At 35.1% G+C, this 27,722-nt stretch overlaps 3 protein-coding genes across 4 annotated transcripts; 2 read left to right on the top strand and 1 right to left on the bottom strand.

Moving 5' to 3' along the window:
• The first annotated feature begins 837 nt into the window (after positions 1-837).
• Positions 838-2,302, top strand: LOC147490489 (polyadenylate-binding protein, cytoplasmic and nuclear-like). Its single transcript, XM_086568714.1, has 2 exons — positions 838-1,051; positions 1,590-2,302. The coding sequence occupies exons 1-2, from the start codon at positions 847-849 to the stop codon at positions 2,246-2,248; spliced, it is 864 nt and encodes a 287-aa protein (XP_086424840.1). The 5' UTR covers positions 838-846; the 3' UTR covers positions 2,249-2,302.
• A 16,928-nt stretch (positions 2,303-19,230) lies between these two features.
• On the top strand, positions 19,231-21,345 carry LOC147490488 (ribosomal protein 1). The gene is made up of 6 exons (XM_086566263.1): positions 19,231-19,358; positions 19,444-19,535; positions 19,611-19,721; positions 19,799-20,103; positions 20,180-20,589; positions 20,904-21,345. Exons 2-6 carry the CDS (start codon positions 19,451-19,453, stop codon positions 21,160-21,162), a joined length of 1,170 nt encoding a protein of 389 aa, XP_086422389.1. The 5' UTR covers positions 19,231-19,358; positions 19,444-19,450; the 3' UTR covers positions 21,163-21,345.
• A 1,567-nt stretch (positions 21,346-22,912) lies between these two features.
• On the bottom strand, positions 22,913-27,132 carry LOC147490487 (uncharacterized). 2 transcript variants are annotated; one of them, XM_086565508.1, is made up of 10 exons: positions 26,936-27,132; positions 26,716-26,838; positions 26,589-26,630; positions 26,422-26,502; positions 26,238-26,326; positions 26,081-26,154; positions 25,934-25,996; positions 25,797-25,856; positions 25,028-25,222; positions 22,913-23,275 (listed from the first exon to the last, which is right to left on the bottom strand). In XM_086565508.1, exons 2-10 carry the CDS (start codon positions 26,836-26,838, stop codon positions 23,175-23,177), a joined length of 828 nt encoding a protein of 275 aa, XP_086421634.1. In that variant the 5' UTR covers positions 26,936-27,132; the 3' UTR covers positions 22,913-23,174. The 2 variants fall into 2 exon arrangements, with proteins under 2 accessions (XP_086421634.1, XP_086421636.1); XM_086565510.1 differs by lacking the exon at positions 26,589-26,630 and having other exon boundaries at positions 26,936-27,123.
• Positions 27,133-27,722: the final 590 nt, after the last annotated feature.

The raw sequence follows: 27,722 nt of genomic DNA, 5'->3' as shown, positions 1-27,722 counted from the left end.
AGGGGGCGAACTAGTAGTGTCAAATGGGCTTCCCGGCCCTCAAACAATGATGCCCTCATGCTTTGAGGGTCGGGCCAGCCCTACCCTTATTTACCTCGAGAGTCGGGTCGGGTCGGGCCAATACTTAAATCTCGAAGCCTTTATCCGCCCCTCAACCCTCTCGAGAGGGCTTGAGGGCCAAACGTGAGGGCCGGATACTATGTTCTACATTTGATTTACAAAATAATTTAGAAACATTAGTTAAAAATGATAAAATCGAATACACTTCACAATTAAACCTTCAAACTACTAAAAAAACTTATTAAAGCTGTATTAGTCAATTAAGATCAATTAAATTCATTTAATAAAATATTATAATGAAATTATAAGGTTGACAAACTTAATAGATAAATGTTATTTTAAGTGATTTTTAGCATATAAATACTAAAATGAAATATATTGTAAAAAAATTTATTAAAATATATGTAATAAATGTTGAGGGTCTAATCAGGGCTTAAGTTTCACCCTCTCCTCAAAGGCTTGAGAGCCGGGTAGGCCCAGCCCACAAATGTGTGAGGGTCTCATTTTGAGGGCTTTTTCAGCCCATGGGCAGAGTCCGGGCGGGTGAGGATTTGAGGCCATTTTGACACCCATAGTGTCTAAGATGATCGTGGATTTATAGTAAAAAAATTTAGTGTCCCTCGAGCCTTGTTTTTCACTGTTTTTACTCAGAGATCTAATTGGATTCATCGTGGGCTTTAACCGTTTTACATACATTGGTCCCTCAACCCGCATTATTAATTCCATGATTCCTTTCTTTAACGTACTTTGATATTCCTTGTGTTGCAGCTTCTTTTATTGTTGTCAATGGCGTGCTCATCGAATAATAATGCGGCACCAGGATCATCATTAATCAATGCAACTCTTTACGTTCGTGATTTTGATAATGGGGTAACGGAAAAACAAATGTCAGAACTTTTCAGTACATATGGTGAAGTTATATCCGTTGAAATGCACGAAGGTTATGCCCATAGCGGTTATGCCTATGTCAATTTCAAGAGATTAGAAGATGGTATTTTTCATTATGCTGTTCTTTCTTTGATTGTCTGATATTGGAGTCTTCTTCCTTTTCTGTTTTCTTCTATTTTTAGGACAATGTGGATGCATGCAGTTAGTCCCCTTAGTTCTGCCAGAGTGCATGTTGGCCATTGTCTATGATACTCTTTCTTGATAATGTAAAAGAGAAATTGTCCAATCTCTTCTATTTATTGCTAAAGTTAGAATCTGACTGATGATTGAGAAGCAAAGGGAATGTTTTTAACCATGGAACTTTCTGTCACACATAGTAATAAGTGGAAAACTAGATTCATAGTAAGTGTTGTCAAACTTTTGGAAGTGAACATATTTTGTGTGTGTGTAACGTGGAATGCGGTAGTTAAACTGCAGTTGCTTCTTGTACTTTCAGCTTTTTTCTTAGTTTAGATTCTTTATACTTGTACAGGCTTTCTGAAAAGTTATATATGCAAATACGTATTTGTTAATTTGAATTCAAGATGATCCCGTTGTGTATATTTTGGCTGGAATCTCATCATATAACATGTACATTGCAGCTAAAACTGCAAAGGAGGTGTTGATGTATGAGCTTATCAATCGGAATCCTAATCCTCTCAGGATCGTTATGCTCTCAGATCAGTGTGAAAAAGCTAAAATTTGGATCAAGGATTTAGATTCAGCGGTTGATTGCGAAAACTTGGGGTTGATTTTTCATCAATATGGTACTGTCGTTTCTTGCGAGCGTTCAGGAGAATTTGGATTTGTTCAGTTCTCGGAGAAAAAAGCTGCGCTAGATGCTATTGCTGCTCTGAATGGGGCGTTTATTAATGGGATAAGTGTAGATATTGTCCCTTATATTTCCGAAGAAGAGAGAGAAGAAGAAGCAAGTCGATTACGAAGTCTTCCTACTCTTTATGTAAAGTATATGCCGGTTGGTGCTTCCCCCTATGATATTTGTGTTGTTTTTGCAGCCTACGGTACTGTAGCAGATGTACATTTTGTGCTGAATGATGATGAATGCTGTACTGGTGCTTGTTATGTTAAGTACAAGAGAGAAGATGCTGCTGCTGTGGCGCTTGTGGAACTGAATAAGTTATGCCATGAAGGTCAGAATTGGTTTGCTGAGCTGATGTCCAACTCTGAACAGGAAAGAAAGAGGCCCTACATCTCAGAGTCCCTTATGCCACAGAAGAAGACAAGGATGGTCTCAAGTTAGCTGTCGCAATCTGAAGCTGCAGAAAATCTACTGAGTGTGCAGCCGAATACTGTGGGCTAAATTGTAGACAGTTTGGATTGGGGGGGGGGAGGGGGTAAATTGTCCAAGGTTAGTTATCGACTCTTTATTTTCTGGTGAACAATTAATATTGATTTCTTGCAAACTTTCTACTGTATTGTCGTTTGTCATTTTGTTTTCATTTCTGATGTTTCTGTATGAGGGAAGGATATTTAAAATCTGGATATGCATGGATATGCGCTAGAGAAAGCTAGTGCATGAGATAAATTCTCCATGCAGCCCAGAATGTGCGTCCTAATCTCCTGTCAAATGTTTATGCAAGGACTGCCCTGAAACCAGAAATTTGTGATAAATTATGAACGAAAGATTTCTAAGTAGGCCACAATGTGAATCTTGGATGTAGCTCTTAAATTAGTGAAAAGTTCTATAATCCATACTAGAGGCGCCATATTATATGAAGTGATTAAAAACGTGAACACATACAGGAAAAAGAATAACGAAGGGGTGTTTGAACTGGGATGGGCAGTAAATTTTGGAATGGGTATTTCATAAATGAGTTCAATGGCTTTAGAGCAAGTCAATGGGGGAGCTGCTAGAAGGTGCCCTATAGTCATTTTAGCTTGCCCAACCAAATCACAAAACTATTCCAATCACATTTTTTTAATAGCTGTTAAGTGCGGGATACGGACGGCATGTAGAAATTCTGCCGTCTGTATAGTCCGGACCATTCCAACGGCTAGCTTTTATGAAATTGCATATTTATACATAACCACTTCACACAACTCTATTACCGCTCACGATTTTCATAAAAATTGTATTTACTCCAACTACAACAATCACTACTACAACTACAACAATGGATCCAAATGAACAAGCAACCACATCAAAAATGAAATAAATTTACTATAACAAGGTCTACTAATTTCTCAATTCAAGAAGACGAGGCTCTTTGCAAAGCGTGTATATATGTTAACTAACATCCAATTGTTAGTGCGGGGGAAGAAGACACACTATTGGGAGAGAATATATGAGAAATTTCGAGAGAGAACTGGCGAAAACAATGACCAGTTGCTAGTTGATTTTATTGAATTGAGGATATGAACAGTAATAGTGGAGTCGATTTCGATTGTTGTCGATGAATTTTAAATCATCTTTATAATCGTAGAGTGTAGTTTAGGGTTTGGTATTACGGTTAGACACTAGAGAATTCTCGTTGGTTTAGAGTATGACTAAATGATTAATATAAATTACCAATATTTATTTTCAGTGGTTTGGAATGGAAGAGATCTAGTGGTTGCGAGTTAACCGAGGTTTGGTTTTTTGGTTGCGAGTAGAATCTAGGTGGATATTACTTCTCTTAGTCATTTATGAAAAATATATATTGTATGATATTTTGATGTGATGTTTGTGATAAGCTTGGTTGTGTTGTAGAATGACTGGCTATGGTATTGGTTTTAGAGATGGAAGTTTAGTTGATTGTGTAGCTTGCTATATTATTGAGTTATTGTTACAGGATTGAAGCCAGGTAAGTAGTGATTAATAGTGTCAGTAATTTAAATTAGCCGCAAGCTTGTCTTTTAAATGGGCCGTGAGCTTTGTCATTTAAATTAGTTGCGGTTATAGGGTTTCTAAGAGATGAATGCTTCCTTGGTGAAATCCGGGAAATCCCACATACTTTTCTGGGCATCCATTTATCTCTATTAATTATTTAGAACGTGGTTTGATTTGTGGAATGTATTCAGGTTGTGGTAGATATTGCTATGATGGTTAGATTGGTGGTTTAAATGTTTAGGTTTATATGCTAGTCTATTATATTTATGCGTGAAATGTTTTTATGATAATTAATAGCAATTGTATCTTTCTGTTGGACTTTTGTTCACCACCTTATATCTCTTATTCCCTTTTCAAATATAACTGTCGAAGATTGCAGTACGAGTTTAGTGGAGTATATAGAGCAGCACAAGGAGTAGAAGCTTTGGAGTGAAGTTGTTTATAGTTAACATTTTATTTTCATGTATGTATATGTTTGTAGTGTAGTCACTACTTTATCTTTTGGAAGGTGTTGTGTATATTTTTTGAATTTTTGATGGTGTTGTATATATTTGGTTGGCGTTGTATATAGATATGTTTTGGTTTTCAAACTATGTAAAGTTATATATAACTTGGAAGGGCCGATATATGAATATTAGGTTATTTTGATTTTCAAGTTATGACAACTTTTGGTATTTGAAATGTTGAAAATACAAAGAAAATTTTGCCGGTTTTTTTGTAGAAAAAAAGAATGATGGTTGCTGAGTTGATTTTAAATAATTAAAATTGAACGTAGTCTTATTAACATCTCGTAATCTTTATTTGAAGTAATGTGTATGTCATTACCTTGAAGAAAGTTTTTTTTATTACCTTGATTAAGTTTATGTTTTTTGTTTTTTTTAATCTATGTAGGGACTCAGTAAATACCAACCATGAAGAACATTTTTTTATACTTGTTGCATATTTGATTATTAACTTCATCTGATGCTAGTGTATCTCGTCAGTTCTTACTGGACTTTGATTCACCTCCACCCCCATCTTCTTTAAGCTTGATTATTAGCGTAAATATGCACCATATGTTTAGGTGCAACTAGAGAGTGAGAGCTTTGTAATGAAACAATTTGTTGAGTCTTACGTATATTTTGTTGTATGTATTAAATTTATAGCCAAAAAATTGCATACCAAACTACCAGTACAATGACCACATATATTAGTAATTGCTGAGACTGTTAAAGGGATTTGTGACATGATAAAATAAAAACTTCTCATTGTGTAGAGCTGGGTTTAATTAATTATACCAAAGTGGTACTCATGACTTATGATTTCCTAACTTCAAAACATTTGAGTAATAGGGTTACATGGTTTGGCTAATTTTAACTGAACATAGTATTTCAATCTTTTAACTTAACATGGTTACGTGCGTGGTTTGATTAATCTTTTATCTTAATATTTTGAATTTTTTTTCAATGTGTTTAAATTTTAGTCCAAGGTGTGGTGGTCAATGTTTTTTTTAGAAGAAAATTTATAATTAAATAATAATAATTAAAAAAGTACATAATTATAAATTATTACCGAAATGACATACTCCGTGCACGCCCCCACTGCAATGCAGTATACTAGTAAAACTTACCGATTTAAAGAACACTAAAATTCAGAACTCACTAAAATACTCTGATAGTTCCTCAAACCCAATCAGCTCGTTCTTTACCCGATTCCAACAGAGCCAACTCATTTAAAGCTTGTAATAACCGATTCATGTCACGAACCATTCCAATTGAAGAACTCATATCTCTCCAAGCATATTTTTTTAAATAATCCCACCCAATTGAAAACATTCCTTTATAAAGACTTAATTATCCACCATCTAACTTTTCACCTATGTTTTGTGCCCGTTTCAAGCCTTCGTAACGAATGTATGCTATTTGAGTCATGAGTGAGTGGGTTAATTAGTGATAATAGGGTTCGGCATTGTTAGGGCTTTTAAGGGATTTGGTGTTGTCATTACAAAGAGAGGCGGAAGGAGATTTGTTGAGAGATTGGCTTGACTTAGGGTTAAATGACTTAAAGATACATACTGTTCTTTCAAATGTCATTACCAACTCCTCACCGTGATATGCTACCCTTTCTAGGAGACGTGCCATTAACATCAGATCAAAAGTTCACACTTTTCTATTATAATGTATTATCTGTTGCGTGTTATCGCAAAGACGAATCAGCAGAAGTTAATGAAATCAACGATTGGAAGGTCAGGAGTTAAAGAATCATTGTTGAGATACTGTCCCACAGTTCAGACCAGTGCCGGCCCTGAGGCAAAGCAACCCAAGTGATTGCTTCGGGACACCAAACCAAAACAAAAAATAGGGGTCACTATTATGAACACAAAACAGACGGTGTTTGGATCCTATTTATTTATTGCCAATAAACATTTATTAGTGAAAAAATATTTTTTTGAAAATAAACATGTTTGGTCTCTATTTGTGTAGAAAGTAGTTTTTCATGATAAATAACAAAAACTTGTTTTTCACAATAAATAGCAAAAACTTGTTTTCCAAGTTAAAAAACAGTTTTTTCTTCTCACTTTCTCATCACGCTCCAAAGGTATATGGATTGCCCATTAGTGAAAAATGGCGAGATATGCTAAGATATTTTGAGAAATATCACGAAATTTACTAATCTGATAAAATAGTTTTTAAGAAAAAATCTCAACAAAACATATTTATTTACAAATTGTTTTTAGAATAAATATTTTGTTAGAAAAAATACTTTTTTGAGAAAAACTAATTTAAAAAAAAATGAGATCAAACACCCACTAAACTTTATAATAAATAGTTCAGTTAGTTGTCACTTATTTATGACAAAAAAAAAACAACCATATTTAAGAGAAAAATAAACATACGATTTCAATTAATCCCTCAATGCTCGAGAACCCACCTTATTAAACTCTTTGGCAATACTAACTCACTCGTTACAAACAATTTAAAAAAAACAAAAAACATTAAACCAACTCACAATTAAAAAACCGAAACTTTTATCTATATCTAACAAAAAACTCATCTATCAAATAACAAAATCACATCACTCACTCTCTCTTGGATTATATTGAGTAACACAAGTAAAAAAAATTGATAACAGTAACGCATATAGAGCCACATTCTATTGTCTTATTTTAGGCCACCAAAATGTCAAAGTCGGCACTGGTTCAGACATACTTTGTTTACAAGAGGTAGTAGATTTTAATTTCTTCTTACTTCTTTAAATTGATAAAGACTGGGATTTTGTGTTGTTAAACCAGGTCCAGTTTGATCACTATGAAGAGTTTTTTAAAGTCCCCTTGCAAAGGGAAGGATATGTTGGAAGCTACGCCGCCAAAAGTTCTAATGTAAAGTATACTCTACCTTATTGTCTTTTGGTATCTGTAAATTGTTGCCCCAATTATTAACTAGTCTTTTTTCAATTAATTTTTGCAACCAAGACTCGTTAGGGTCTCCGTAGACTAGGTGCCCGTTTTAACAAGTTTGTAAACCCCATTCGCTTTTGGGTGAGAAAATTTCAGCGTTAGAGTACAAGTTTGTTATCCTAAGAGTTCATTAATATTGATTAATCAATTTTTTTATATCTCTATTAATATATGGTTTAATATTTTATGAAACAACTTATCTCTTGCAATTAATAGCCCATTTGGATGTGCGTGATGACATAAGGAAGAGAGCTGCTGATCCTAAACTTCTATCGGCGGAATGGCCATGGACCATTATTCGATTAAAATTTTGAATTTGCTTTTAAGGCCTAACCCGACTTTCGATTACGTTTTACCATATTCTTTGTATAGTAGTTGAACCATCATACCATATATTATACTAGGGTATGCCCGTGCCTACAGCCCGCGAGACTTCGACGCGCCTGCGGTACTATCTCGACAACTCATCGCGCTTTCGCCGCAAGGCATACATGCATCTTAGGCGCAAACTATTCGGCGCAAGACCAGCAAAACAATTCAATTTATAAGTCCAGCCGCAAGTCCATCCCAATTACCCATTATCTATATGCTCAAATCAATTGGAGGCCTAACAGTTTATAGGCTAGCCCAACAATTTATAAACCCAGCCGTAATTGTTGATTTTTGGTTGATTTTTAGACAGATCTCATGGTATTGATTACACTTAACAAAATTACACAAACTCTCCAAACACTTGGATCTGCCATGTCACAACTTACTAAAAAAACAATGACAACCACTGGATGGAGACCCTGCGGGCCCCACACCATTACTTTTTACTATATAGAAGTCTTTTTTCAATTAATTTTTGCAACCAAGACTCATTAGGGTCTCCGTATCTAGTTTCTATTTCAACCTCGTTTTTGTTTTTTTTTGTTTGTTTGTTTGTTTTTTGTTTGTTTTTTTTTTTTTGGGCAAACCTCATTTCTTATTTGTCAAGGAATCTTCTTAATTTTTCAACCATATTTTTTACTTTGTTGATTATGGTGACGAGGCTTTTGTTAGTTTTTGGTTTGTTTGATTGGGGTTTGTTAGTTTTTTTACGGTGTTAAAGAGAATACATGGGTGGTAGAGGTAGTTAGTAGTTATGGAGAGCTGGGCTATTAAATCGTTGAGTACTTGCCGAGTAATCGGTGAGTACTCGCTACTCGCTGCTCAGCCGACCCGACTAACAATTTAATCCCGATCACAATCGGGCTCAAATACTCCCCGAGTACTCAGCCAATTAGGCCTGATTAGCCGAGTAAATGTACATGTTCACTATTTCAACTATTTCAATGTTAAACATTGAACTCGACATTTCGCCGATTCAACCAACCCTCCATTATGTAAAGTTATACACTTTAAATTGACTTTAATCATATTTATTTTAGTTGATTGAGTGTTTTAATTGTTTATTGATTAATTGGGTTCTTAATTTGCTTCATTATGTTGGTATTTCAAAGTTAAATATATTTCCCCGACCGATTACACCTACTCTCTCTTCAAACGAGTAGCGATGGAGTAGTGATTTAACTCACAGATGGAGTCATGGAAGAAGATAAACAAAAACCGTCGGGTTCACAGAATTAGGACGGCCTAGATGATGACACATCACACATAGGTACCAACTTAAGTATGATAGGTCGAGTTTTTGGAAAGTCAAGGGTTGTTTTGGTAATTTGGGGTTGCAAGGGGCAGTTGAATCATTTTATGAACATTGACTGCATGGTTAACTGTCAACCCAATTTTATGAAAAATGTCGGGTACTAATGAAGGAACTCTATGGTAAAGAGTGCTTCGAATTCCCAGACCCACAAGGGTAAAAAAAGTTCACAACAATTTCCATGGAGAGGATTTAGAAATATGATGAAAACCTAGACTGTTTTTTTCTCTTTCTATAAGGTCCTCTTCTCAATGGTTGCAACATCTAAAAGACTTTTCAACATCTGCTAAGAAAAGAGGGGATTGAAAACTTAAAAAGTACAAAACGTTAAGCTTATAGATGAAGTTTTGGGGGAGTCAGCGTGATATTGAAAGAAAAAGAGCTTCAGCATTGTAACTTACGAGGTTCCTATATATTTCGATAAGTTTTGAGGTTCCCACATGTTAGTAATCAGTACGTAAAGTAATTCCATTTCGATAACCACAGCCGACATGCTTCCTCGCGAGTATATTGGCAGTGGAAAAAAGAGAGAAACCCCATTACAGAGAACCGATTTTGCTTTAAAGATAAGATTAGTGAGAAAAAGAGAAACAAAGAGGATGGCGGGAGAATTTATAGAGAACGTTAGAAAAAAATGTCAAATTTGAAACTTGTTGAGATGTTTGTTACAGTCTCACAAGGGATGTTTAAAGCCTTACAAATTGGTATAAAGGCTTCTGGGCTTCTCCATTTATCATCATTTGGTTTAAGTGATACCCACAATCAAAGCCAGTTATTGTGTTTGGCCCAAAATGCCTGTGTAACAGTACAACAACAATAGTTTAGCTTTTTTACTGTACTTCTCCATTAGTTGAATCACGTTTAGGACCATCTAACAAGCTTGCCGTAAAGACCACCAGCAAACAGTCAAGCTGTCAGTCCACCAAGGCCGCCTTTTGTTTCAAAAGGCCTGAGGCAAAGTCTGAAAAATTGGGTTTTTGTCTGGATTTCTAACAACTTTAGTTGGTTTTTAAGAGCTTCCCAAGGCCTTTTTCTTTTGTTTATATTGGAGGCCCTGTGCAAAGCCTTAGATAGGCTTAGGCCAGCCCTGCAGTCCACTGTCACTACTCACTAAGAAATAAAATGGGTGGTCCACTATGGAATGGAATGGAATGGAATGGAAAGGAAATAATTTTAAATGGTATGTGTTTGGTAAACCTGGGGAAAGGAAAGTAAAACTAGGGAAAGGAATAATCGTGTTTGTTTTGCAAAAGCTATGGAAAGGAATAATTGTATTGTTGAGTGGAGTGTATTAGTAGTAAGTTCCTATTTATCTATTTCCTTTCCTTTCCTTTCCACAAAAATTTTCCATTTGTTTCCATATGGAAAAGCCCATTTCCTTTCCAGTAAACAAAGCTTTAAAAAGGATGGAAAAGGTGGAATCTTCTTTTTCCTTTCCTTTCCATAGTATTTCCTTTCCTTTCCATCATAACAAACACACCCTAAGAGTGTGCACGGGTCGGGTTTGGAACTAAATCGACAACCGAATCAATCGAATCAATTGGGTTATGGTTTAACTGATCCAAACCGACCGGTTTTCACATATTTTTAAATTAAATTAATTAAATATATATTTTTTAATATATATTATATATGGCGGGTTGGTTCGGATTTGATTTGGGACTAAACCGATGACCAAACCGATCCTATTGGTTTTCACAAATACTTAACTGAACGGACTAATTAGCATAACCAATCCGAAACCGACCAGTTCGTTCGGTTTTGTTGGTTCCGCCGGTTTTATGCACACCCCTAGTTGTCACGGCGAAGTCGTAGAGAGTATTGAGAAAAAGGTGTGGATATTCCTATTATGTGGAAAAGAGAATTGCAAGGAGGAAGAAGTTGAAATATAGATCACGAAGAAGATTGAATAGCAAAAAGTAATACGCAAGATAGTCAAAATTTAGTAACCAATTCATATGATTTTGTTCTCTAGTCGTGAAGTGTAATTTCTTTTATAGAACAAGAAACTTGAACAACATGCAATTTATTCTGAAAACAGTAGGACTTCAAAATAGTGACTATTGGATATTCTCTTACTAGCATTTAGAAACTCAAAACCCTTGAACAACTAATTAAGGACATCCCAAACGACTGGTCTTGGGTGGGGAGAGGGGTTCTTAAACAGAGGAAATAAACTTTCAAGTATATAAGACATCAAATAGAAAAGGGCGGGCATACCTACATGTGGCATGATCCCTGGTGCTCGGATTTCCCATTGTTAAACAATGATCTAGCCAGAAATCTTCTGAAACTCCCTATGGATGCCTAAGTACTGATTTGTTGGGGAACGGAAGGTGGATGTGGAAGTTTGGATCAATGCAGTAAATTGCCTACCTGAAGGTGCATTGAAACATGAACACTGTGATCAAGAGCTACGTATAGTGATCGGGTGGTCTTGTCACAATCTCAATCAGGGAAGTTTACTTCCAAGTCAGCCTACATTGCTTTGGAAAACATCAAGAGAAAGGTGAGATGGAGTAACCTGCTGTGGAATAAATTTTTACCGTCAGAACACTCCTTTTGCAGCTGGCAATTACTCTACGGGTATGGTTAACAGGAAGGTACCGTCACACTCTTCATGTTGTTTCCGTGGCAGTAGATCTGTGGAAAACTATGGACATATGTTTTTCGAGTGTCATTGTACCAAGTTTGTATGGAAAGCAGTCAAGAAGGAGCTGGGACCTGGAACTACAGTTGGGAATGCAAATGAAAAACAGGCTATGATTCTGAGAAGTTGCAAGAACAGGATTAGGTATGTGTTGTTGCTGCCATTTGGAAGGAGAGAACATAGGCGATTCAGGGATAAGAGCAAACCTGCTCCTTCGGTTTCAGCTAAAGTGAATGAATCTATATTTGCAAGCACAAATAAAGGAAATGAAAGATCATATAGGGCTAGAGTTATCTTGCACAACATGGGCATATATACAAGCTACAGGAGGAGATCAACAACACCTGCATCTGGGGAAAGCATATAGCAGGAGTTGCAATGGTCAATGGATCTGTAAAGGCTAGTTGTAGTTATGGTGGACTGGCTAGAGACCACAATGGAAGAGCTGAATTCATTTATGCTGGATGTAGTAAAAAAGATCAATCCTAGGCTAGGAGCTTATGGCCAATAATGAAGGCGTAGAGGGGTGGATTAAGCTTATGAAATTCAGAGTGCAAGTTCACTCTGATTCTATCATTCTACAGATGACACCCAGATATCGAATGGTACCATTGCCCCTCCCTGGTACTTGCAAAAACTAGCTGAAGCTATATGAGGAAAAGACAGAAACTAATGGAGCAGTGTGGAGCATTGTTGCAGAGAAACTAATAGAGTGACAGACTATTTAGCCAATCAGGCTAATGTAAGTGACTAAGTGTGCTAGAATCGCTTCTCTATACCCCTCCCCCTCGGACTCTAATTTGTCGTGTATAGTCGAGGAGGATGCTACTAGGGTCTGGGGGTATCTTCAGAAATTGATTCGCAGTGCAGTCTGGATCTGCCTGACTCTATAACATCCTTTCTAAGGAAAATAAAAAAGGTAATCCCTAGCAATCTATTAATTTTTCTTGAGAAAAGTTGATTATGCAGTGTCCAATGTATTTTTTCTAATTGTTTCTCAATGTAATCATTTCTAAATATAAAAACCAAAATGACATTTGTTAACTAGCTGCAATTTCTTTCTATGTCCAAGCTACCTGTTTATTTAAGCCGAAAAAAAAAAAAAACCGAATGGGTTCGCTCGATCATATTGAAAACAATGATAAAAAAAAGTTTTTATTATTGCATTTTTATAAGATATTTTATTTTCCAATGTAGAATACCAAATATGTTGCACACCATGATATAATATTCTTATATCTTATAGGTAGTACACTCATATGAATCCAGCAAAGTTACTCAATCACATATAAATGCTTGACAAGATAATTACACAACCAGCAGCACAAATGTAAACTTCATCAACATATTACATATTTTTTTGGTAAATTAGTTTTTGGCATATGCACTAATAATTATATATTGACTATATTACACACGGTTAAATACCTCTTTGAATATATTTATTCGCAACATGGAAAAACAACAAAAATCGAATTGAACGAAGAACACAACTAGCGTATTGAAGTGTTTATTAATCTTAACATGTTACATAATCCATTCAAATAGATGCAATATGTTAATATTCTAATTTACATGTGTTCATTCCTTTAATTTTCTCCACCCCCATTTTCTTTCCTAGTACGTGCTCGTTTACTAGTTAACTTGATATCAAGTTGACTAACACATTATATAATATATATATAAGATACATGATTTTTTAAACAGTTATAGCTTTTCACCGAACACAATCATCTTAGATGCAATATTTACACTGCAGATATTCTATGTCTTCAACAATTGTTGGGTATAGCCGTCTAGACTACATTACTATAAGAGAGTTTTGTTTGAAAGAGGCTAATAAGTTGTAGTTTCGTAGTGACAAAATATATGTTACTAAAAAAACAATAATGATGAAATGTAGGGTTGTGTACTTGTGTATAGAGTATGGACATCCATAGAGTAACAATAATGATTAAATGTATAGGCTGCACGCTTGATCCATGGAGTGGACAAGATATGACAGCTGCAGATCCCAGTGGTAATTTGCGGGGACTTCAATTCATCTCCTGGTTCGTAAGTTTTCTAAACTAACTTTTCTATATTTTACTTTTATTCGGTTTTTTACAACGTTAATACACATTACTAAACATTATAGTGACATTGTAGAGTTGATTACGGGAAATCAACTTGTTCAAAATGCGGAATATCTCATAAGAGATAAAATTGGTATCATAAAGCAACTGAACTTGACTCATAGTATGACATTGGTCAGTCTCTTTCTCACACACACACACACACATTAAACTGAACACAAGCATACTGTAAATTTCGAAGGTAAGGCTATAAGGAAAGATTGGGTTCCATTTCCTTTCACTGTTGGGAGGTTTAATGGTGTTATGATCAAGTAATGAGCAGTGTCAGCTCTAATATTTTGGTGGCCTAAAGCAAGACAATAGAATGTGTGGCTCTATATGTGTTAATGTTATCAATTTTTTTTTAACTTGTTATTCAATATAATCCAAGAGAGAGCGAGTGAAGTGATTTTGTTATTTGACATAAGGGTTTTATTTGTTTTTTTAGATATAGATAAAAGTTTAGGTTTTTTATTGTGAGTTGGTTTAATGTTTTTTTTTTTTTAATTGTTTGTAACGAGTGGGGTAAGTATGGCCAATGAGTTTAATAAGGAGTTTGATTTTGTTATTTGGTAGAGAAGCTTTATTTGTCTTTTTAGATATAGATAAAAATTTGGATTTTTTAATTGTAAGTTGGTTTAGTGTTTTTTGTTTTTTTTTAATTGTTTGTAATGAGTGTGAGTGGGGTAAGTATTGTCAAAGAGTTTAATAAAGAGTTGGGTTCTTGGGATTGTGAGTAATTTTGTTATTTGGTATAAGAGTTTTATTTGTTTTTTTAGATATAGATAAAAGTTTGGGTTTTTTAATTGTGAGTTGGTTTAGTATTTTTTAATTGTTTGTAACGAGTGAGGTAAGTATTGTCAAAGAGTTTAATAAGGAGTTGGGTTCTCTGGGATTGTGAGTGATTTTGTTATTTGGCAAGAAATTTTATTTGTTTTTATATATAGATAAAAGTTTGGATTTTAAATTGTGAGTTGGTTTAGTGTTTTTTTTTTTTTTTAATTGTTTGTAACGAATGAGAGTGGGGTAAGTATTGCCAAAGAGTTTAATAAGGAATTGGGTTCTCGGGGATTGTGAGTGATTTTGTTATTTGGCAGATGAGTTTTATTTGTTTTTTTAGATAAAGATAAAATTTTGAGTTTTTTAATTGTGAGTTGGCTTAGTATTTTTTGTTTTTTTCAATTGTTAATTGTGAGTTTTATTTATTGTTTTAGATATAGATAAAAATTTGAATTTTTTAATTATGAGTTGGTTTAGTGTTTTTTGTTTTTTTCAATTGTTTGTAACCAGTGGGGTAAGTATTGTCAAAGAGTTTAATAAAGAGTTTGATAGAAGAGTTTTATTTGTTTTTTTTTTATATATAGATAAAAATTTGGGTTTTTTAATTGTGAATTGGTTTAGTGTTTTTTGTTTTTTTTTTTAATTATTTGTAAGGGTAAATATTGCCAAAGAGTTTAATATAAAGAGTTGGGTTCTTGAGGGATTAATTGAAATCCCAAAGAGTTTAATATAAGGGAGGGGTTCTACGGACATATTTTATCTTGACACGTAAACAAATTCAAAATCGTTAGGGCATTTATAAGTTTTGTAATAGGCTAATATTTTGTAGATATGATCTCCTAACTATTCTAAACATTGTCACAAATAATCCAAAAAATAAAAAAAATAAAAAATCTAAACTCGCCAAATATAGTATCAAAAATGGTGAAAATGAACGGTCTACAATTAGCCAAATTTTATAAATTGTTAACTACAAAATTAACAATATCAAAACACAACATTGTTTAATCATCTGGCTTGTGCTTATTAGCCTGTCCAAGTCTTTCTCATCTCCTGTACCTGATTTGTCAAATTCCTGATTTAAGGTGATTATTCTGTTTCTATTAGTGTTCTCAAATAGATACCCTAGAATTGGAACTGATAGTTGTTCCGTTTCTTAGGATCTTTGACAAAACTAATGGGGACACCAATTTGGTGTTTTCATCAAACTTACTGATTCAAAAGCATTTCTAGTCATTCTGACTGCAGAAAAACTATTTTTACGCATTTAACACTAAAAAGTCCTTTATTGTTATTGTGGAACTAAATTTTCTAAAGTTTCTGTTTGATTCATAAACTCCAACACATTTGCTTCTTTTCCAAAGCCTCTCTTAAATCCACGAATATATCTTTTTCGGATCCTCCTTGAAACATTGACGGGAAATTGACATAATTTTGAAACAAAGAGAGCAAACGGTCCTTTATTACTATTGTATTACTTGGTTCAAAGGGACTGAACATCACACAGCATTTTGACTCTACCAAAGTCGAGCATATTTAAGGATTGCGAATTTGCCACACAACATAATTAGAGATGTGTGGAAGGGATGAACAAGAGGTGGCTTTGCACAGCAGAGTTTCCAATCTATGTTGTTCAGGTCCTGTGTACCTGGCATGGATTGAAGTACACGGATTGAGTACACTGAATTAACTTCGTATGCCCACCAGTTATTGTGTGATTCTTTAAATAGTAACGGATGATTTCCCTGCAATTTTGTCACAACTGTATCGGTCAGTCACAGTTGGAGAACACCTTGATTGGAGCCCATCTCACATATGAAAGCAAAATTAATTTGTTTTCCACCTAATACAAATGGTGACAAAATAAATCGTAAACTTGGAGTGAACTTTTAAACGAAAATGTTTAATGCATACAACTGCCAGGTTTTATCTGGAACAAGATTCAATTTGATACTACCAATATGCACTGGTCACCAGCAGGAATGCAGTGCGTAGTCTATTTAGCATTGCCGATTTCCTGCTGGTCTTGAAGTAGAACTTTTATGATTTTTCTTCATCATTTACTAGTGCTATTTTTATTTTATTGTGTATGCCTACATACTGTTATAATCTTCTTGGAGATGGTAAATTTGAAATGTTTTTTCTACTGATAAGATAACACAATAAGATTGAGTTGATAGACAGCTCGTATTTTGAAGCATATGTTCGATAGACAATCCTTTCAAGTTTATGCATGGCAAGTTTGAAACCAAAGTCATGAACTTGATATTTATTGCATGGATTTCGTCGTGCCATTGAAATCGTACGGTCACATTCTAAAATTTTAATGTGATGTACACAAAACATGAACTTGAAGCAAACCAAGGTCTATTACTTTTTATTGGTTCATGGACAAGCACTGATTCTTCCTTGATAATTTGGTAATAATTCGTACAAACTTTATTGCTTTTGATTAAGTTATGGGGTTAAGGAAGACTTGTAAATTGATCCAAAGCATATAGCGCACATTTCTCCCTAAGAGTATGATCAATGAAGGATCATATACCAAAAACAGATAAGCATCATTAAAAAAAAAAAAAAATTGTAGACACTTGACTGCTCTATTTGTTTCTTCCTTCTTTTTCTTTCATGATAATTTTGTATGTTTCTTGTAAATTTGCTAAAACTTAAAGCATTTCCTTCTCACTGAAGATGATTCTCTAAACTCTACATTTTTAATTGATAGATTTTTTTGAAGTTCTTCAAGGGACATATTTTAAATTTGGTTAATGGATGATGCTTGATTATGAAACCCATACCTAGTGGAAAAGTGTTTGGCGGAATTGGCGCACTTCTGTAAGCATAAGACTGGATTTTAGATTAATAGGGAACAAACTTTCACATTTTTTTTCATATAGGATAACTTTGAATTTCTCTCATAGAACGTGGTTTACAAAATTTTCAAAAGGGGATTCAAGGCTGTTAACAAAATGTTGATGTGGCAAGCTCTTTTCATTCGTGCCACATTAGCATTTTGTTAACAGCATTAAGACTAGGTGCCCGTTTTAACAAGTTTGTAAACCCCATTCGCTTTTGGACCAGAAAATTTCAGCGTTAGAGTACAAGTTTGTTATCCTAAGAGTTCATTAATATCTCTGATTAATCAATTTTTTTATATCTCTTTTAATCTATGGTTTAATATTTTATGAAACAGCTGATCTCTTGCAATTAATACCCCATTTGGATGTGCATCATGACATAAGGAAGAGAGCTGCTGATCATAAACTTCTATCGGCGGAATGACCATCGGACCATTATTCGATTAAGGCTGAATTTGCTTTAAGGCCTAACCCAGCTTCTGATTCTGTTTTACCATGTTCTTTGTATAGTAGTTGAACTATCATACCATACTAGAATTTAACTCGTGGCTACGCCACTTAGGTCATAATTAAATGAACACATGTAAATTTTCTTGGCTACACTTTCATTGTGGCTTCAATTAGCTGATGAAGAAGTTCCAAGTTTATCAAACATGTAATGGTTCCATTACCACCTCATGATATGCCAAGAAATTCAACAGAAGAGGAGTTTTGGAAGCAGCTTGGTAATGGTGGTTACTGGCATTGTTTGGAACTCGATATTTTTACTGAAGAGCGTTGCGAATATATCTAAATAAAAGAGCAGGTTCTTGGTTATTGTAGCTCAGGTAAATTAAATCAGCAAGGGAATAGCTAGGATTCTTGAATGGCATTATTATTCCAGCTCTGAAAGTTAATTTCATTTGGAGAGGTCCATATGTTTTTATTGGAAACTGTTATGCATTAAGTCCTGATTGTTTTGGTTCAAAGGTTTCCCCAATAACTCATCAAAACGCTTACACGGGCCTGGTCTTATAGTTTCAGAGATTTTTTTTATTATTATATCTGACCCTGGTGAGACCTGAGTCCGGTAACATCCAGCTGACCTTGGGAAGTTTTTGGGGTGAACAGAAATTTTTTGGATGTCTCTTACTAATCAATGAGCATAGCGAACTCGTTTTAGGAGGTGGACAAAAATGTACACATGGAACCATAAAAATGAATGCCCCTACTTCTCTAATTCTTTTTTTACATATTTCTCTCATAATAATTGAGAGGTCCTGTAGGACAAGGGAAACCATAAAGTAATTGTGTGTCCATAGCAAGTGCCGACTAGCAAAGTTGGTAAAATCTTTGGGTGATGATACCAGAAGTCCAGGGCTCGAACCCGCCAACATCAAAGAGTTACTGATCTCATTTAAAACAGACTTACCAATAAAATAAAATAAAAAAATTGTGTCCAGAGTTAGAAATGGAACGGGTTTGGGTTGGGTTCTCACTCAAAACTCTTGACCATATTAGGATCCATCCGGATTCGGATATCCATATCTATTAAAAAACCCAAAAAATATACTATTTTAATGATTTTCATATATAAATGTAAGGTATAAATTAATTATTAGGCATCAAAATATAAATTTTGTTAAAATGATTCGGGTTTTCGGATATTCGGATCGGACTCTAGTCACAAACATATAAACCATATCCGTTAAAATAGATTCGGACATGCTCGGATTCGGGTTGAATCCCGTACCATTTCCAGCCCCACTGTGTCCCAACTCCAAAGTCTTTCCACAATGTTTGATCTGTTCACCAAAATCTCCCTCCATTTTGAAAACTTCTGTATAAGTTTGTATATATACAGTAGGCTCACAATCGATCAGGCCCAAATAAGAAAAAGCCCATCTCCCAAACCCTAAAACAAGGACAATTAAGTAATTTAAATAGAAAATGAGTCGTTCATATAAAATGAGGTAGGGTTTGTGTTTTGAGTCCTCTCATTTTGCAGAGTGTGTGTGAAAAAGAAGCCGCAAAAGGGTGGTGAGTTTTTGGTTATGATTCTTTGTATATAGATTGTTATTGTTTGTGTAGTATAGATGCTCATCTTCTCTGTCGTTTTATTCAGGTGAAGAATGTCTCACAGGAAGTTTGAGCACCCTAGGCATGGTTCTCTTGGCTTTCTCCCAAGGAAGAGAGCTTCTCGCCACAGAGGAAAGGGTATGTCTCAAATTCTTGTGCAACTTATAAAGTTATACTCTTTATTACATCTGTTTGTTGTATTACTTGATGCAGTGAAGGCTTTCCCCAGAGATGATGCAAACAAGCCCTGTAAACTCACTGCCTTCTTGGGTTACAAGGCTGGCATGACCCACATTGTTAGAGATGTCGAAAAACCTGGATCAAGTAAGAGTCTTTTTGATTAAGTAGCTTTGCTTATTCTTGTTGTTGGAAGTTATTTAGTCATAATATTGTATGTGCAGAGCTTCACAAGAAGGAAACCTGTGAGGCTGTGACAATTATTGAAACTCCTCCAATGGTTATTGTTGGAGTTGTTGCTTACGTGAAGACACCTAGGGGGCTTCGTACTCTCAACACTGTTTGGGCTCAACATTTGAGCGAGGAGGTCAGAAGAAGGTTTTACAAGAACTTTTGCAAGTCTAAGAAGAAGGCTTTCACGAAATACTCGAAGAAATTTGAGTCTGAAGAGGGGAAGAAAGATGTTCAGGCTCAACTTGAGAAGATGAAGAAATATGGAACTGTTATTCGTGTTCTTGCTCATACTCAGGTATATAGTTTGTTATACTCAATTACTTTTATTTAGAGACATGCTTACTAATTGTTACTCTGGTTTAACATTTCAGATCAGGAAGATGAAGGGATTGAAGCAGAAGAAGGCCCATCTGATGGAAATTCAAGTGAATGGTGGAACTATTGCACAGAAGGTTGATTTTGCATATGGTTTCTTTGAGAAACAAGTTCCTGTGGATGCTGTTTTCCAGAAAGATGAGATGATTGATATCATTGGTGTGACCAAGGGTAAAGGTTATGAGGGTGTTGTCACTCGTTGGGGTGTAACTCGTCTTCCCCGTAAGACTCACAGAGGTCTGCGTAAGGTGGCTTGTATTGGTGCATGGCATCCTGCTCGTGTCTCATTCACAGTAGCTAGGGCTGGTCAGAATGGATATCATCACCGTACTGAAATGAACAAAAAAGTCTACAAGCTTGGCAAGGCTAATCAGGAGTCTCACAGTGCCATGACTGAGTTTGACAGGTTTGTTCTCTTTGCTCTTTTGAAACCATAAAATTCCTTGTCAAAAAATAAATAAGGATGATGAAAAGTTTTCTTGTCAAGGTTTTACTTGTTTTGTCAGCACTGCTTGAACGCTTGAAGCAGTGAATGAATTTTCAGCATTCACAGACATAAGTACTGTGATGAATGCTAAATCTCTTACAAGCATTAGTGCATTACTGAATGTTGGAACCAAAAGAAACAAACATTACCTTAGTCATAATGGTGTGACTGGTTTTTAGTCTCTTTCTTTTCCTTTTCTCGCTAACCCCTGAATCTTGTTTCTGTTCTATCAGGACTGAGAAAGATATTACTCCCATTGGTGGGTTCCCTCATTATGGTGTGGTGAAGGAAGACTATCTGCTGATCAAGGGATGTTGTGTTGGGCCCAAAAAGAGGGTTGTCACCCTCCGTCAATCCCTGTTGAAGCAAACATCTCGTCTTGCCCTTGAGGAGATCAAGCTCAAGTTTATTGATACCTCCTCCAAGTTTGGCCATGGACGCTTCCAGACCACACAGGAGAAAGAGAAGTTTTATGGACGGCTCAAGACCTAGGTATTGGGTGCTTGCATGAGGTTGTGGCTTCTTAGTTAATGAGCAATTCAGTTTTCTCTAGCTGTGAGGTTTTTATTAGACGTTTTCTTTGAATTAAGTCTGGAACTGTTGTTGAGGCTGTTGACCTCAACATCATTTTGTTATTGAACAAATTGAGTTAATATAATGGATTTCTGCAACAAATAATATGATTGTGTGCGGTTTACTTATTGTCTTGGTTATCCATTTTTGAGATTACAGTATACAGTTAGAAGATTCAATTTGCTATACTGTGATAGACAAAGGGTATAGGGCCTATTTTTTGGATGAAGATGGACCAAAGAATGCCCATCCATAATGTAGTTCTAAGTTTTAACATGCTGACTATAGCATTTTTCAGATGAAGCGCTGATCGTGTGGTTCACCCTTTTCAGTTAAGTAGAAAGTAGGTGGGATGAACAATTAGATTTTTATTTATTTTTTCAAAATGAGATACATTCCAAATTCAGGTCACTTGTTGGCCATACCCAATCAAATTACTAATGGTGTCGATGTATGCAGATAACCATCCATAATTTAATTACATATTAATGACAATTGAATGAAATATATTTTTATGGAATGAATTAATATGACAGTTAATCTTTTTTTTTAGTGGTTTATTTTAGGAAATTAAGATGATGAGATTTAAAAAAAAAAAAAAAAAAATTATCTTAAAACAAGCTATACAGGCTATGGGTTGATGACCCGATCCATTAGACCCGAAAACTAATTGGGTCTACTAATAGGTTATTCGGATTAATATATGTGATCAGAACTTAACCTGAGTTCGGCGGATCAACTCTTAAATGACCCAAAAGTTTTTTTGCCCAATCCAAACCTGCTAATTTCACATCGAATTCATGGTCGGTTAGCCGGTCGTGTACAAATTGTCACCCTTAGTTATAACTTAGAACTTCGATACAGTGTTGTGGATGAAGCGTTAGTATCGGGCATGTAGTCCATAAATCAAATCTAGGCCGTAGAAGATACTGGCACCGTTCATCATGACCCAAGGGCCCTCGGTGAGTTTTACCCAGTACAGCCATAGAATCAAAGCCTAACAACAGTTGCAGTAAATTAAAGGCTACTATGGGCTTCAAACCTAACGAGGTAAAACACTTGGAAGTAACGTGCTTATGCGCACCTGGTTGTTGTGAGAAATGGATTTGTAGTGATGCGAGAAATAAAACTAGTTGCGACATGTTTTCCACCATTCATCCCCACTTTAAAACTCTTACTGATTTTGTTCACAACTAAAAAGGCTGGCAAATCTAACTCAAAAAACCAAGAGACTCACAAACAGTATATACAGGAGACTAAAAAATTCATTGGTGTTTACCATACAAGTGTGCAGTTCGAGACCTTAAAACCCTAAATCTACAAAAAAAAACATTTGGAAAACAAGTCCGACTAAGGAAGCTCTCTAAAAATGAATCTGGAATGCACCCATGCAGTCATATAAAAATTGACTGGGATATCTTAAAAACTTTTGCCACATGTAAACAACCTCATTTGCTGCAAATACTGAAATGCATGTACATAACTACAGAGTCATTGCTAAAAGATTATGAAGATAAAATACATTTTCTGAATCATCAGTCAGTACAAGGCACGCTACCTTAGACAGGCAGTGCAAAATGATTCAACCTTAGACCCATGGGACTCGCATATGCTGGGAAATATAAAATAACCCGGGCAACAAGCATTTTCAAGGAATAAAACTGAAAAATAAAAGAATGTACTGCTCTATTATTCCTATAAAAAACGCATTGGTGACATTGTACAACTTTGGCATGTAAAACACAATTACTTTTTAAACAACAAATGAGAATAAACTACCTACCTACCCACCTACCTACAAAAACACGGCCTCCATGCACAAACAACAAATTAACGCCTAGAAATATAAAGTTCAGTCCATTCTTTAAGATGACAAACAACGAGAAGAGCAGGCATCCAGATCTCTCCCAAACTAATTGGGTGTCGATACACTATAGAGATGAAGGACCTGCCTGGACTGGTACATCTGCTCTATACTCTTGCCCACGCCCACGCCCACGGCCTCGACCCCTTCCCCTCCCACGTCCACGACCTGCAGATCACCACAAGGGATTGTTAAATATCAGATCATTCAGTGATAAGTACAATGATGTAACCCACAATGATTCAGTCCGAAACATTAATGCATCAATAGAGATGAATTAATAAGCTGATCCACTCAAGTATTTCTACATACATATTTTGCTATGCGTGCAATTGAATGAAATGCTTATCTTTCTGGATCTCTAGAAAAACCAACATTTTATTACTAAACTTATTTCTACTTAATATATTTTGCTACGAGTGCCAATGAATTAAAACATTGTCATACTAGATCTCTAAGAGCAGCAAGATAACAAACAAACGTTTCCTGACATCCATGAGAAAGAATTTACAAGGATGCACTCAACAGGGGAGGGGTTATGGCATTTGTTGTGTAAAACACTCACATTTGAGCAATAACATTATACACAGTAAACAGATGCAGAGAAAAATGATTGCATAGGTCCCATATGTACTTCAACAACATTTAGTTAAAAACGTAGTTCGATACCCTGGAACACTGGGGCTCACTGAAGTCCTCAACATGCTGGAAATTAGCCGACAGCATTTCAACCTAAACATTCAGCTCTTAATTTTGCTGAATAGATGAAATCATTTTCTTGACAACTTGAAACTAAGGAATGCACCTCTAACAAAGGAGTCCAGAGAAAACACATGACCGATATGGGATTATAGATAATAACAATAAGATATAAAATAAATGTACAGTAGAAAGTAAAATCATTTAAAAGATATAAAAAGGAGTGAGTTTGGGACGGATCAGAAGTCATTAATATCTATATTCAGTTCTTTTAAGTATTTGATACAAAGCCAGTTCTGAATCAGGACATGATACTAAGAACCATGTTCAGCCTACAGTTATATAATCAAACAGGATCCGACAACCAATTTTACCAATGATTAGGTTATTCAAATGCAATTAAAGGTATTAAAAAAAATGGACTCACAGAGCTCTTTAGAAGAACTAACCAAAAAGAGGCTTGCAGATGAGTTACAATTAGTCTATAACTCAATAAAAATAAATACAACCAAAACAGGTCATGTTCGTTTTAGTTTAAATCATTTCAAATATCTCAAATCACCATTTCTCGCCCGTTTCAGGATGAATTAAATCTAGTTTGAACCCTACACCTGTTATTGCTCTGTAGTCCCAACCATCTCATGCCTTCAAAATACTAATAGTAATAAAAATAATTGAAGGAATTACATTTATTCAACAAAACCATGTTCTTCTATAGAATCTTTATGTCTCTATCATTGTAGAGAACATCGTTTTGTCAGAAAAAAAAAAATCATGCTAAAAGCAACGACAGATAATCCATGTAACTCTGTAATTTCAAAAAGTTTACCATGAAAAGGTCCACATTCAGACACATGAAAACACATTCAGAATAATATACGTAAGAGGGCATGTTACATGTACATGTTCTACCTCCATAGCATGAATGGTAACAAGGCATTTAGAAGAAGAAGCATATGTCTGATTAAAAGAAAGAACGAACAAAATTTTTAGGACTGCTGAAAGAGGGCAGAAACTAGATTTGGGCATTTTATAATATCATTCATGATAAGTCCATTAAACAAGGCATGCAAGGGTGGATATCTTGAACTAGGACAAATGCATCTGCAATTTGGAGTCCCACTTGGATTAAACACATGCCAAACCATTGTAACAAATTTACAAAGTACATTGTGGCTGAAATGCCACAGGCATGTTAAAATCCACATATCTAGGACTTACCACGGCCTGGCAGAGGTGGTGCATCTAATTCAGCATAGTTGAAAGCACCAGGTTCTTGATGTATATCTCCACCACCAAACCCTCTTCCATGCCCACGGAAACGACCTCTCCCACGGCCTCTACCTCTACCACCATAGCCACGACCACCATCCCAACCTCCCTCACCATTGTAGTCTGCATAACCATTGTAAATCCCTGAAAACAAGAGACATTTCAAAGCTGGCATGCGGAAAGGACCAAAGGCAGAATTCAACTGAAGACAAGAAGAACGAAAATCCATTTGTGACAATAAACATCACAACCAGGCTACAAACAAAACATGCATAAAATTGGTGGGATTAATGTAATTTTCTTAGGTTAGCTGGTTAACTAAGAAGTTTGCACTCATTACGTGAGATTGATAAGTTACATCCCAAACAAAATGCCTTCTCCATAGGTTGACAAAATTTAAATAACCAAATGCTAATTGTTTTGTTGTTCTCTTTTTTCTCTCTATTTTAAATAGATAAACTGCTTCATCATTTCATATTCCGAAAAACCAAAATTAGATGACCTTTTTCTTAGTGGGAGGATTTTGTAACCCAGGAGTGACCTATCTACTTCTATTTCTTATTCTTTGTATGCAAGTTATCCCAGGTACTGTTAACTAGCCTCCTCCATTGTACCTTCACCCACAGTAATATTACTAATCTATTTAAAAATGTTAACAATGAAGAACACTGACAAGAAGCAAAAGAGCTCTGTTGTTACTGAAATATAAACTGATTACCTCTGCCTCTACCCCTTCCTCGACCACCACGTCCTCTGCCTCGCATGCCAGGGGAGCCCTCTGGTTTACATGAAATATATCAAAACCATGAAGTGAAATAAAAATGTGTATCAACAAAGAAAAAATCGTTGCTTTACCTCCTTCATTGTCTAATTCGTTCCACGGTTTCACCTGATCGGCTGGAATAGGTGATTGATACCTGAATTATATATAAATACTTTAGTAACATCTCAGAATAAAAAACAAAGTAATGAATCAGCTGACTAGTAGTTTTAGTCATTTACCCGTGGAAGATACATCCAGCTCCTTGATAGATAACGTAATTGTAATCATTGAAACATGACGTGTAGTTTCTAAGCTGCAAAAAGGATAAAAAAGATGTCAATTTCAGTGACAAAAAATTGCTTGTTTCTCAGCACAAACAAAAAAATCGATCCTTACGGAAGAAGCCCTTCTTCCAAAGGCTCCCACATGTCGGTAATATCAGTTGATCCAATAGATGTGTTCTGATGTAGACCAACAATCCTTCTCTGGAAAAACAAACAAACAAACAAATTCATCTTAGATAATGTTTGTGACTTGTCTACAAACAAACAAAAAAAAAAAAAAAAAAAAAACTTAGTACCTTAATTAGTTCACCAATCATAACAGTCTTGTTAATAGCTCTCCCCATAGCTTTAAGAACAATCTCATTAGACCCTTTATCCTAAAGTAACATTCTTTAACCCATCAAATAAGATTTAAAAGTGGGCCTATACTGAATTATAAACTTATTAATAACAAAAATTAAACCTGTAAAAGTGTGGTAGTATAAATCTCATTAGACCCTTTATCGTAAAGTAACATTCTTTAACCCATCAAATAAGATTTAAAAGTGGGCCTATACTGAATTATAAACTTATTAATATAAAAATTAAACCTGTAAAAGTGTGGTAGCATAAGTAATGTAATTCCTCATACGTCCTTGAGTAGTAATCCTTATCTCATTCTCGTTTATTGGTGTATCTGCTCTAGGCTTCTCCACCCTCTGATATCGATCCATCTATATACAACAGATTAAAAAACAAACAACATCAATCAATTCAAACAACAACAACAACAAGAACTAGAATAGATCTACAGATTGTAAACTAGTTTACTTTTGTTGATGAATCGCTTTGCTTTCTCTGAGTCTGTGTCTTGTTTTTTGTTTTGTTGAAATTTCGGCACCACGAAAAGAAAACTGGCGCTCGTTTTAGAGATAGAGAGAGAGAGAGAGAAACAGTTAGGGCTGACGAAAGCGGGTTTTTCGGCTGAGACTACCGGGTTTTTCGGATCCAACGGTTTATAATCCATATCTATATATCTATATGGGCTATTATACTATATACCAGTATACCCTTCCTGGATCTGGACCCATGACCCATGACCCATCCATGTACATGTATTAACTAACTAGATAACTAACTAACTAACTAACTGTGTTGCTCAATATCACAATTTTATGTACTAAATAGTAATTAACTATGAATAGTAGTCTCTTCATTTTTGTCACATACTCATAGAGAAGTACCTAAATTAGTTGGAGAAGATTTAATGTATAATTTTTATTATTATGTTTTTTTTTCAAGTTCATTTTTATCTATCTTCTTTTGAAAGATAAGTTTATTTTTTATTATGATGTAAGTTAGTGTTTTTTTTAGACCACTCAAACTCAGTTTATAATTATAAAGAGAGTGTTTTACAGTTTGAAAAAGCAGTAATCATACTTTCATTAAAATCACATGAAAAGAGGATACACAAAAAAAAAAAATAAATCAAATATTATTGTTCATACTTGATTAAAAAAAAATAGCAGCTATAAAAAATGAACAAACCTTAAGTTCATGGAAGCAACACTTTAAGAGATTCAATGGCACCATATCGAGGCCATCTCTTTTTTTCTCT

Source organism: Coptis chinensis, chromosome 6, assembly GCF_015680905.1.
Source record: "Coptis chinensis isolate HL-2020 chromosome 6, ASM1568090v1, whole genome shotgun sequence".
In the NCBI taxonomy this organism is placed as follows: domain Eukaryota; kingdom Viridiplantae; phylum Streptophyta; class Magnoliopsida; order Ranunculales; family Ranunculaceae; genus Coptis; species Coptis chinensis.
This window is presented reverse-complemented; position numbering and strand designations above follow the sequence as displayed.